A 13,376-nucleotide genomic window follows, 5' to 3' on the forward strand; every position below is an offset into this window, starting at 1 on the left:
TTTTATGTGGCTGCTTCAAGTTGTGTATTTACTATCCGTTGAAGACGTTGCAAGACATTGCATATCCGAGCCATCGACATTGCCTATCAAACGTTCTAATAAGATTATACCTTTGCTGTTGATATGGCCTGTATGGTGACTTTGCCACATAAAGAATTATAAAGGTAAACAAACGAACAGGCAAATATCAAAGCGTATTCAGCACCATGGAGAGTGATCGGAATTCCCACGATTTTACATTTGGGTCCAACAGAGGAAAGTGGAAGATGCATATTTTTTTTAATAAAACAATAAAATGAAAAACAATAAGCAGTCTTTTTAACAACTTGATGTTTCTAAACAGGCTTCCTACAGTCACTGACATATTTAATTAAATGGGCATCGCACATAATGAGTCCAAATCTTTCACAAGAGCTGGACAAAAAATCGAAAGAAAAAGGGGAATATCTGTTGACTGTTTTTGCTGCTCCCAAGGTGATATTTTAATAAAACATTGGTGATAGGCTACTGATTAGGCTACTGATTAGGTTACTGTGCGGTTCCACTGTCAAAATTGATGCCATAACCAACTGCCTTACCGCTAAGACCAGCTTTTGGTTGGTCTTAAATATCCCCAGCTGCACTGCCTGAAATTGACACTTTAGCACACGTTTTTAAGGACACACCTCAAATACTTGCACCTCTACCACCTCAGCGCAAGCGAGCTGATGTTAGACAGGTAAATTACTAACCCTGGCGCAAGGGTAAGAAAATAGCAGAGCCCTGAAATTGCCAACGAGTGTGTGTTTGACAGTCGTGCAGCCTTATCACCAGCCTAAAATAGAGCCCATCAAATCATATTGTGCCTCTTCAGATTCTAATATTGGATGACTTTGAAGGCTATTGATTAATGATGTTATTGAGCAGAGATGAAAGATACATGTGGAGCTGCATGATACTCATTTTAACAAAATGCCTTTATGATAAGACCACAACACTTTTACAAAAAGACAGGATATGTCTAAATAAAGATGTTTAGCTTCAGTGCCATTGCAGATTCAACCTTTTACACTCTAGGACACCAGTTTTCCAAATTGGTCAGCAGCTCCATAGGGCCAAATTGGGAAGGTGTCACATGGCCATACAATGAGGGAAAAAAGTATTTGATCCCCTGCTGATTTTGTACGTTTGCCCACTGACAAAGACATGATCAGTCTATAATTTTAATGGTAGGGTTATTTGAACAGTGAGAGACAGAATAACAACAAAACAATCCAGAAAAATGCATGTCAAAAATGTTATAAATTGATTTACATTTTAATGAGGGAAATAAGTAGTTGACCCCTCTGCAAAACATGACTTAGTACTTGGTGGCAAAACCCTTGTTGGCAATCACAGAGGTCAGACGTTTCTTGTAGTTGGCCACCAGGTTTGCACACATCTCAGGAGGGATTTTGTCCCACTCCTCTTTGCAGATCTTCTCCAAGTCATTAAGGTTTCGAGCCTGACGTTTGGCACTTGAACCTTCAGCTCCCTCCACAGATTTTCTATGTGATTAAGGTCTAGAGACTGGCTAGGCCACTCCAGGACCTTAATGTGCTTCTTCTTGAGCCACTCCTTTGTTGCCTTGGCCATGAGTTTTGGGTCATTGTCATGCTGGAATACCCATCCACGACCAATTTTCAATGCCCTGGCTGAGGGAAGGAGGTTCTCACCCAAGATTTGACGGTACATGGCCCCGTCCGTCGTCCCTTTGATGCGGTGAAGTTGTCCCCTTAGCAGAAAAACACCCCCAAAGCATAATGTTTCCACCTCCATGTTTGACGGTAGGGATGGTGTTCTTGGGGTCATAGGCAGCATTCCTCCTCCTCCAAACATGGCGAGTTGAGTTGATGCCAAAGAGCTCGATTTTGGTCTCATCTGACCACAACACTTTCACCCAGTTCTCCTCTGAATCATTCAGATGTCCTTGCGGGCGCTGCAGGATTTCAGTCCTTCATGGCGTAGTGTGTTACCAATTGTTTTCTTGGTGACTATGGTCCCAGCTGCCTTGAGATCATTGACAAGATCCTCCCGTGTAGTTCTGGGCTGATTCCTCACCGTTCTCATGATCATTGCAACTCCACGAGGTGAGATCTTGCATGGAGTCCCAGGCCGAGGGAGATTGACAGTTATTTTGTGTTTCTTCCATTTGCGAATAATCGCACCAACTGTTGTCACCTTCTCACCAAGCTGCTTGGCGATGGTCTTGTAGCCCATTCCAGCCTTGTGTAGGTCTACAATCTTGTCCCTGACATCCTTGGAGAGCTCTTTGGTCTTGGCCATGGTGGAGAGTTTGGAATCTGATTGATTGATTGCTTCTGTGGACAGGTGTCTTTTATACAGGTAACAAGCTGAGATTAGGAACACTCCCTTTAAGAGTGTGCTCCTAATCTCAGCTCGTTACCTGTATAAAAGACACCTGGGAGCCAGAAATCTTTCTGATTGAGAGGGGGTCAAATACTTATTTCCCTCATTAAAATGCAAATCAATTTATAACATATTTGACATGCGTTTTTCTGGATTTTTTAGTTGTTATTCTGTCTCTCTCTGTTCAAATAAACCTACCATTAAAATTCTAGACTGATAATTTATTTGTCAGTGGGCAAACGTACACAATCAGCAGGGGATCAAATACTTTTTTCCCTCACTGTATCTACATAAAGAATTGGTACATGCAGCCCAGAACTGCACCAATACAGAAATGTTCATTTGAACCAATTGCTATTCAAAGTAGAGTCCGCCAGATGCAAGAGGAGGGATGGACACCTAATTAAGATGTGGATTGCTGCATTTTATCCAGAATCTGCATCAACTGCTGAATTTGCCTCAGTATTGAATACTAACATCCATCTGCACAACCCGAAATTCCAATCCAAATGTTCATAACCACATTTCTTATTTGAAATTAAAATAATTGTATGTTACAATCCAATCCAATAATTTACCACCAACTATGATTTCAAGCCTTTTATCTCCGTTTTACTAATTGGCTATTTTATATTTGTACAGGGAGATCCTGGGACCACAGGAGAGCTAGGACTGATGGTAAGTAGGTCATTATGACATACACTTCTTCCAATGCTGATTTACCCAATAACTCAATGCTGTGGTTATTTAGCTTTTTGCCTACATTTAACTGATTCTGTGAAATGAATCCAGAGATGGACAAATTATTACCATTGCCATAGCTTTTTTGTGCCTAATTGTTAAAGGATATTGTTGAGATTATATTTAGATGTCTGTTTCCACAATAATAATATAAAATATTGCCATGTTGAGGATCTAAAGTACTTGACTGAGGAGCTGTGTACTTCAGGAAAGTAAGACCACATGTTGCCCCTTGGAAAAATTATGCCTTGCCACGTTTTCTGTACTTAGATGGTTTGCCAGTTAGATTAATATGTTCAACTGTGGCATATATTCTCTCTCACAATAATCAATCAACATAAAGTATTTTGTTGAAGTAATTTAGTATGCAAATGCAATCACTTAAGGAAGCTGCCTCTCATTTAAAATGTTTATATTTGCATCATGCAATCAATTTTTACGGGAATTTAAATAACTGATTTATTTTAACCATGGTGAATGACAACAGCATTTTACAAAAATGTTTATTTTCACACATTAAGTCCATTATAGAGGCAAACTGTTCAAAGTAACAACAATTGGATACTGCTTTTGGTGTTTAGCAAATAAGGCATTTCATGAAAGGTCCCTCATAAAAATGCATAGAATATGTCAACCCAGACTGTATCTTCTGATGCCAAAGAAGTGAGGACAGAAAATGGGAAAGCTGAATACTGTATGCTGTAAACACTTGGTTTGTTATTTTTGATTAAAACATAACCAATCTTCGTTAAATATAAATACCAAACTTTTAACAGCTAAGACCGCTATGTCTTGTCCTGGAATCCCGATTTACTGACAGGTTTAAGACAGCTTGACAGAGCTGCAAACCTAGCTAAGCTGCCAGCCATCAAGCTAACGAAGTTAGTCAAAGATGAGTTTTACAATGGAGCCCTCTTTGTCTGGAGAAGTAAATAAACGGTTACAGCACTGTAGGAGCTGTATATACTACGCTTTGTTTCGGGACAAACTGGATCACTCAGAGTTCCAATGCGGCAATTGTTTGCTTGCCGAGGATTATAGGCTTGAGGTGGCTTCCTTGATTACGCAGGTCACCAGCCTACGTAAGAAACTTCTGCTAAGCTTCCCAGTAAAGCAATGAAAACAAGCAAGCATCCCAGAAAAGTGCTCAAAATTGCCCAAGTTAATATATGTAGCTTAAGAAACAAGGTTCATGAAATTAATAACTTGCTAGTAACAGATGACATTCATCTTCTGACTATCTCTGAAACTCACGTAGACAATACCTTTGACGAGACAGTGGTAGCAGTACAAGGTTATAACATTTACAGAAAATACAGAAATGCCAGTGGTGGAGGTGTTGCTGTTTATATTCAGAACCACATTCCTGTAAAGATTAGAGAGGATCTCATGTTAAATACTGTTGAAGTAATATGGCTATAGGTTCATCTGCCTCGCCTAAAGCTCATTCTGGTGGGAAGCTGCTATAGACTACCAAGTGCTAACAGTCAGTATCTGGAAAGCATGTGTGAAATGCTTGATAATGTATGTGATATCAACAGAGAGGTATATTTTCTGGGTGATTTAAATATTGACTGGCTTTCATCAAGCTGCCCACTCAAGAAAAAGCTTCAAACTGTAACCAGTGCCTGCAACCTGGTTCAGGTAATCAGTCAACCTACCAGGGTAGTTACAAACAGCACAGGAATAAAATCATCAACATGTATTGATAATATCTTTACTAATGCTGCAGAAATGTGCTTGAAAGCAGTATCCAGATCCATCGGATGTAGTGATCACAATATAGTAGCCATATCTAGGAAAACCAAAGTTCCAAAGGCTGGGCCTAATATAGTGTATAAGAGGTCATACAATATGTTTTGTAGTTATTACTATGTTGTTGATGTAAAGAATATTTGTTGGTCCGTGGTGTGAAATGAGGAGCAAACAGACGTTGCACTTGACACATTTATGAAATTGCTTATCCCAGTTACTAATACGCATTCACCCATTAAGAAAATGACTGTAAAAACTGTTAAATCCCCGTGGATTGATGAGGAATTGAAAAATGGTATGGTTGAGAGGGATGAGGCCAAAGGAATGGCAAATAAGTCTGGCTGCACAACCGATACTGCAAATTGATAAATCATGTGACTAAACTGAATATAAAGAAGAAGAAACTACACTATGAAACAAAGATAAATGACATAAAGAATGAGAGTAAATAGCTTTGGAGCACCTTCAATGAAATCTTGGGAAAAAAGGCAAACTCATCTCCATCATTCATTGAATCAGATGGCTCATTCGTCACAAAACCGGCTGATATTGCCAACTACTTAAATATTTTTTTTCATTGGCAAGATTAGCTAACTTAGGCATGACATGCCAGCAACAATTGCTGACACTACACATCCAAGTATATCTGTCTAAATTATGAAAGACAAGAATTGTAATTTTTAATTCCGTAAAATGAGTGTGGAAGAGGGGAAAACATGATTGTTGTCTATCAACAATAACAAGCCGCCGGGTTCTGACAACTTGGATGGACAATTACTGAGGATAATAGCGGACAATAGTGCCACCCCTTTTTGCCATATCTTCAATTTAAGCCTACTAGACATTGTGTGCCCTCAGGCCTGGAGGGAAGCAAAAGTAATTTCGCTACCTAAGAATAGTAAAGCCCCCTTAACTGGCTGAAATAGCCCACCTATCAGCCTGTTACCAATTCTTAATAAACTTTTCGAAAAAATTGTGTTTTTTATTTTACAGTAAACAAGTTGACAACAGACTTTCAGCACGCTAATTGGGAAGAACATTCAACAAGCACAGCACTTACACAAATGACTGATGATTGGCAGAGAGAAATTGATGATAAAAAAGATTGTGGGGGCTGTTTTTTTAGTCTTCAGTGTGGCTTTTGACACCATTGATCATCATCTGCTGCTTTACATCCCCTGCTATATTGTGAATAAAGAGTTACCTGTCTAACAGAACACAGAGGGTGTTCTTTAATGGAAGCCTCTCCAACATAATCCGGGTAGAATCAGGAATTCCCTAGGACAGCTGTCTAGGTCCCTTACTTTTTTCAATCTTTACTAACGACATGCCACTGGCTTTTTGTTTATGTATGCGGATCAGTCAACACTATACACGTCAGCTACTACAGCAACTGAAAAACTGCAACACTTAACAAAGAGCTGCTGTTACAGTGGTTCCTCAATTAAAAGTTTGAGCTTATGCTGCGACCTTTTGTGGTAGATGGTGGCAGATTGTGGCAAATTGCATCATTCTGTCATTGCACTGTGGCACAAATTGACTATATTTTTGTAAATTAATGGAGGTGTGAATGTTTCAGTCCGAGAGTCTCTCTTCTCTGGCACTAGTCCTGCATCAGGCAACAACAACAAAATTGCTAGTGGGTGGTCTTGGAGTTGAGAAAGAACTTGGGTAAATACAATGGCGCAATTACACTTGACATGTGGACTGACGATATTCAAAAAAATAGGCATGGTTTATCTCAATCTAAAAACATAAAGAAATCATTCTAAATAACAAACTGGCTTTATTTACCACAGTGCGAAAGAGTGATGGCCACTCTATATAAAGTGAGTTTCTGAAACACAGAGGCCTTCTTTGCTGATGTGAAAACGAAACTGAATGAAAGAGAGTCCAGCGAGGATAGGGAGGGGGAAAAGGTTGCCCATATTTTCAAGACCTGAGCTACTTCATTTTTTAATGAAATGTACTAGTTTATTTAGGCAATTTAATATATTACTTTAGGCTTGGCCTATTTAGTAGGCTATTTCGCAGCATAAAAATATATTTGTCAGCATAAAGCTGAGTGACTCACTCATTCGTGGCTTTGGATCAACAACAAAAAATAAGTACAAACATTCTTTCTGATAGTCTTTAATAAAGAAATGTTTTGACCAAGTTAATCTGCTCATGTTGTGTGTGTTCAATTATTTGTGACATTGTGGTTACAATGAATAATGTACACAAAATAAATCATATTCATAATGAATAATCAGATGCGTGTTGCAAGCTTGTCATTTTTCCTTATTTAATTTATAATTTTTTAGACAATACAAAACATTCACATACAAACGACAACGACATCACACCTGCCCAGACCCACCTGCTCACACCCCCATCTCCAGCATCACTCTCCGCCACATGGCCTCAAACTGCACCATTTTGTATCGCTGTGTCGCCCACACGCACTTTCAACATTTGGATAATAAAGCATTTAAAGGCTTACATTGGTTGATTTTCAGTTTTAAAGATGATTGATGAGAAAAGTATCGTCCAACCCATCTCACTGCACCCTTATATGCCATGTCTTGAAATATGCAGACAGACGGATTAAAAGTACATTTCCATTGTAATACTTCTGGACTTTATAACATTCCCAGAAGGCATAGATTATTATAACCTAATGAAAAAGGAACCTGGTAATCTAATTTAATTTACTGCAGGCCTAAGACCAATTGGTTTAACCTTCTGACTGAATGATTATATTGAAGATAGAAGCCACCTCTTAATGAGTTCCAAGAGCTGATCCATTACCCAACAAAATAATATCAATTTATTTAGCCTAATTGTTTTTATGTCTACAGACAGTAGGCTATTATTATTTTTTTCCTGCATTAATTAATTTGTCTGCATGTCTATTCAACATTTGGCTAAAAAGAAACCCTGCCATGAATTAAGAACAGATAAATATATTTTTTCACAATGCGGCACACTGACAACTCAAATCGCTTTAAAGACCCTTCTAATATTGGACAACAAATAAATATACTAAAACAATAACTTCAAAAACAGTCCATTCATCACTGGATTTCTTAAAATTGCTGTGCAGGAAAAGGATGTCATCCACTGTGCCTGGTCGCAGGCTCGCAGCTGGCTTCTCTCTGAAACCACACCATCCATCCGAAGGTGACGCTTTATCCTTTGGAACCACACAATTACCAGGTGGACAGTAGGCATCTTGAAGCGATAGAGGATATCAACAAGATCCACAAGTATTCTTTCACAATAGCTGGCCTTAATAACTGTCCCACTCCGTGGTGGATAACATCAACTCTTCGTTTATGTAATGGGCTGTAAGGCACAAGTTTCCTATTTTTTGAAAATCGGCAGCCCTCATCTCAAGTGTAATTGCGCCATTGTATTTACCCAAGTTCTCTCTCAACTCCGGGACCACCCGCCAGCTGATATTTTTTTGCCTGATGCAGGACTCTAGTGCGATAGGAGAGAGACTGACTGAAACATTCACACCTCCATTAATTTACCAAAGGGTAGTCTAATAGCTCGGCTAGGTGTGAAAAATCCCCCAATTTGTGCCACCGTTTAAATTACCGATAGATGTTGCGGTCAGTCAGAGTTGAGTCCTATTGTAAAGTGTAGCCTAATGGCCAAAGAAATGGCCAAACTTGTGATGTATTCAATGCTTAAGTACTCTAACGTTTTACATTTCTAACTCAATATCACAGACTAGATTTGCCCTAACGAAAAAAGCATAAACCCCTACAAATATATTACTTTATTATAATCTACATAATAATTCAAACAAAATTAGCTGTAACAAAAGGATAGACTGCATGCTAAAGACAATCAGAAAGAATGTGTCTTTAACCCTGCAATATAACTTATTTTGAACGAAACCCAGGAATGAGTGAGTCACTCAGCCTTATGCTGTTCCTGCTTCTGTTGCCTATTTGAGTGTTTGTTTAATATCCTACTGATTCTGTGATCACCAAGCCTCATGCAACCGCAATGTTGGAAAAAGCAATTTCACAAATGTGTCTGTTTTAAAACCTGTTTGTCATGCAACAGTATCTCTTGCACTTTTGACAATGATTTTACATGAGGCCTAATTCACCTGATATGCCTAAAATGCATCCTCTATGCAAATAAATAATCAAATTTTTCCTTTTGATTATTTAATTAACCTATATCATGTTATTTCAAGTTATCCCTTTGGAGCACATGCAAAAGTGATTTGGAGTTGTTGAATGGGAGTGAACTTAATGATGAGGATGAAGAAGAAGAAGAGAGTGATTGAATTTAGAACAATAGTGCAAGAATTGCTCTTCCTCTGTCCCGCGCGCACACAAAAATACACTTTTTATTTTTTCTACTTTGTCAGAAGAAGCTGTAACTGGACCGTAGCTCATTACTTACTAAAACTGTTGTTACACTGTAAGGTTTATATTCTAAGAGAAACTAAAATGGGCTGTCATATTCCATTATATTCTTAAAATACATGTGTTGACTGAATATATGCAAGTGAGGTCTGCTAATTTAACAAGTTGATACATCCACTCCCGAGTGGCGCAGTGATCTAAGGCGCAGTGATGCTTGAGGCGTCACTACAGACCTCCTGGTTCGATTCCAGGCTGTATCACAACCGGCTGTGATTGGGAGTCCCGTAGGGTGGCGCACAATTGGCCCAGAGTCGTCCAGGTTTGGCCGGTGCAGGCCGTCATTGTAAATAACAATTTGTTCTTAACTGACTTGCCTAGTAAAATACTTGTGGAATGTTACCGAATAGATAGCAACAATAGAAATAATAATCTGGTGGCATTGGTAGAAAGTCAGGCGGAGTATGGAGTGAAAGTGCACTGTACTGTAAGTACGCAACAATGCTGTGGGCCAGGTGTAAATGGTTTAGCAGCCTTTCCAATAAATTGGAATACAAAAGAAGCCATCCACCCTTGATGGGCTATCAGCAGGACAATAGACTCTTGCAGAGTTTAGGGACTTTAAATGTATTAATGGAGGTTTGCGAGGCATGTCACTTCACCCATCTCTTTGCATAGCCCACCACATGCACTGTTTTCTAACCACATCTGGATGGATCCATAATGAATTACTATGGGAATAAATATCACTGAATGACAGAAATATGGGAATAAAGTAGGCTAATGCAATAGAAGGCAACAAATTATTGCTTACTGAAACACCCAACGTCCTCCAATTGTTATAATAGGATTTGAAGCAATAGCCTACCCATGTGTGGTCAACTATTTCAGCACCGTTTCGCGCTGCTTTGAGACAAGCATGGGGACTGGTCTTGATAAATCAATCAGATTTTTATTTTCACTGAATCTTCGTTTGGGTATTGGTTAGCCTATAATTAGGGTGTGGAAATGTTAGGATTATTTTGCTCTCCACTCGCAGTCAGTTAGTAGCCTAGGTCTACTCCCGACCCGTCACGTTGTACAGCGCCATATTTTCCTAACGGAAACCCTGAGGCCTACATAGGCTACTTTAAAATGCATTTTCATTTTTCTTGGAATAGATACACCATAATATTAATCACTTTAATTAACAGTATAAACAGCACAACAAATACAATAATAATTTACAAACAAATTATAATCAATCCCATATAGTCTGTTCTAACAAAAAAAGGTTTTAATGTCTCTAGTACAGCCAATATTAAAAACAGTCAAATGCATTCATGAACTAATTCGCTTTAGCCGACATGTTGCGGTTTATTCATTGTTTAATTATTCAAGGCTCCCTTTGTTATTTCGTTTTATAACTACAACGCTTGACTGTATTTAAAGACATGGATGACTTGTATGCTGAGTGATGACATGCACAAATGAATGAATGATTGATTGACATACTGTATATTGAAGTAGGCCTTTATGCCAATAATTAAGTTAAGCTATTACAGCTACAGTAAACAGGACTCTTAGGTCTACAGCTCTATGTCATTTCAATAACTTAGCTTCTCAAAGTTGCCCTCTGGTGGTCGAACTAGCATTAATGGCAACAATGGCTGACAGTAAAATACTATGACGTCATGCACTCGAACGTGCCATACCATTCCGTAGCACCCCACAACTTTTAAAGGAAGAACCACTGTAGTTTCAGAATGCGTGGCAACTAAAAGCATTGTATTTGGGACAAATCATTCACTAAACCCTAAACCTCAACTAAATCTTGTAATAAATAATGTGGAAATTGGGCAAGTTGAGGTGACTAAACTGCTTGGAGTAACCCTGGATTGTAAAATGTCATGGTCAAAACATATTGATACAACAGTAGCTAAGATGGGGAGAAGTCTGTCCATAATAAAGCGCTGCTCTGCATTCTTAACAGCACTATCAACAAGGCAGGTCCTACAGGCTCTAGTTTTGTCGCACCTGGACTACTGTTCAGCCGTGTGGTCAGGTGCCACAAAGAGGGACTTAGGAAAATTGCAATTGGCTCAGAACAGGGCAGCACGGCTGGCCCTTGGATGTACACAGAGAGCAAACATGAATAATATGCATGTCAATCTCTCCTGGCTCAAAGTGGAGGAGAGATTGACTTCATCACTACTTGTAATTGTGAGAGTTATTGACATGTTGAATGCACCGAGCTGTCTGTTTAAACGACTAGCACACAGCTCAGACACCCATGCATACCCCACAAGACATGCCACCAGATGTCTCTTCACAGTCCCCAAGTCCAGAACAGACTATGGAAGGTGCACAGCACTACATAGAGCCATGACTAAATGGAACTCTATTCCACATCAGGTAATTGATGCAAGCAGTAAAATCAGATTTAAAAAATAGATAAAAAGTACACCGTATGGAACAGCGGGGACTGTGAAGCAACACAAACATAGGCACAGACACATGCATTCACACACATGATAACATACGCACTATACACACACGTACAAATGGATTTTGTGTTGTAGATATGTGGTAGTGGAGTAGGGGCCTGAAGGCACACACTTAATGTGTTGTGAAATCTATTATGAATGTATTGTAATGTTTTTTAAATGGTATAACTGCCTTAATTTGACAGCAGCTAATGGGGATCCATAATAAATACAAAAAATACAAATACAAACGAATACACTGGGTGATCAAAAATTTCACAAGTTCATGGGGTGCCAGAGAAACAGAGTTATCTCCAGTGCTATTCTCTCTGATTCCATCATCACTGGCTTGAGTGAGAGAGTGTGATAGAGAGAGAGAAAGAAAGGGGGTACCAATGTATTATTCAACCCACCCTTTTGCTGTTTCTTTTTAGACCAAATAACATTGGGTCATGCTCTCTGTCAAATTGACACCGTGCTTTGTCTCTGTTTGCTTGAGTTTGCTTCATGTCTACCTCTCTGGGATAGAAGAAGAAATGGTTATAGTTACAATATTACCGTCTATCCACCTCAGTACATTCATTATGTTTTCTATCACACCTATAATCGATTATGAAACGTGCTATAAGCATTCATAGCAGCTCATGGCTCCTTAAAATACCCTTTCTGAATACACAATTGACTGAATGTAATTACAATGCATTACAGACAAGTGGTTCATAGCAAATGTTATTAAATACATGTTTTTAAGAAAAACCTGCTCATGCAGGTTTATGGTGAGGAATTAACCCCAATGTTCTGCATCCTCTATGTTCCACAGGTCAGAGGTCCTCACTAACGTTTAGTCCCTATAATACAAGTCAAAACAGCTGCCATCACATTTGTCAAAAGATTAATTGTAAATCACTCTCAAAATTAGAATGCACTTACACAGTACTTTGAGTGAAAAATATATCCTGTGAACTGTAATTCATGAGTCAAGGCATAGTATTCCAGCAGTTTATTTGAACAGTGACACATATGTGACCGACCGGCTCGATTCGGTCTTATGTAGCAACATTTTAAATTATGTTTTTTACATTGGATAAAAGTAGAGACTCAGAGCTAGAACATGGTATATCATACACTACAGTTGAGGAACAATGAGAAAGTAATTCTGCTTTGAATGTTGATAAACTTGTAAAATCACTTTTGAGAAAATGGCCCTTGAATGTTTTGGTACACATACTGGAGATCTCTTCTTTGTCTACACCCATTCAGGATCGTTCACACCCTCTTAAGCTTTAGCCCCACCCACCTCTTTAAGGATTCACATGTGAGGCCATGTACTAAACAACCAAAGATTTCAAGACTAAAGGCTGGTTTATACCACAGGTGTGTTCATAAATTTAATCTGGATTGCCAGAGTTTTTTCTGGGCGTTCGTAAACTCAGAGCGTTGTCAGATTGTCAGTTCGTAAATTCAGAGCATTTCGCTCTCGGAGCATTCAGAGTGCACACTGGACGCTCTGGCCGAGGAGCAGAGTTGATTTGAGCGTTCTAACATAATAACAGCAGTAAAGCAACCCAAGATAACTGGACGTTGGCTAACCTGCTAGCTACTTCCAGACACAAATGAGAGAACAGCTCACTCTGACCATTTTACTCGCCCTAGC

General features: G+C 39.0%; 1 protein-coding gene across 8 annotated transcripts in view; it reads left to right on the forward strand.

The window, feature by feature from the left end:
* LOC121571232 (collagen alpha-1(XXV) chain-like) overlaps positions 1-13,376 on the forward strand; it is a 516,412-nt gene that overhangs the window by 361,125 nt on the left and 141,911 nt on the right. For all 8 annotated transcript variants that reach the window (XM_041882570.1, XM_041882569.1, XM_041882567.1 and 5 more), the window contains one exon: positions 3,031-3,066. In XM_041882570.1, the coding sequence (XP_041738504.1) occupies positions 3,031-3,066 (36 nt within the window). The remainder of the gene's footprint in view (positions 1-3,030; positions 3,067-13,376) is intronic.

The sequence above is a fragment of the Coregonus clupeaformis genome, chromosome 8, assembly GCF_020615455.1.
Source record: "Coregonus clupeaformis isolate EN_2021a chromosome 8, ASM2061545v1, whole genome shotgun sequence".
NCBI lineage: Eukaryota > Metazoa > Chordata > Actinopteri > Salmoniformes > Salmonidae > Coregonus > Coregonus clupeaformis.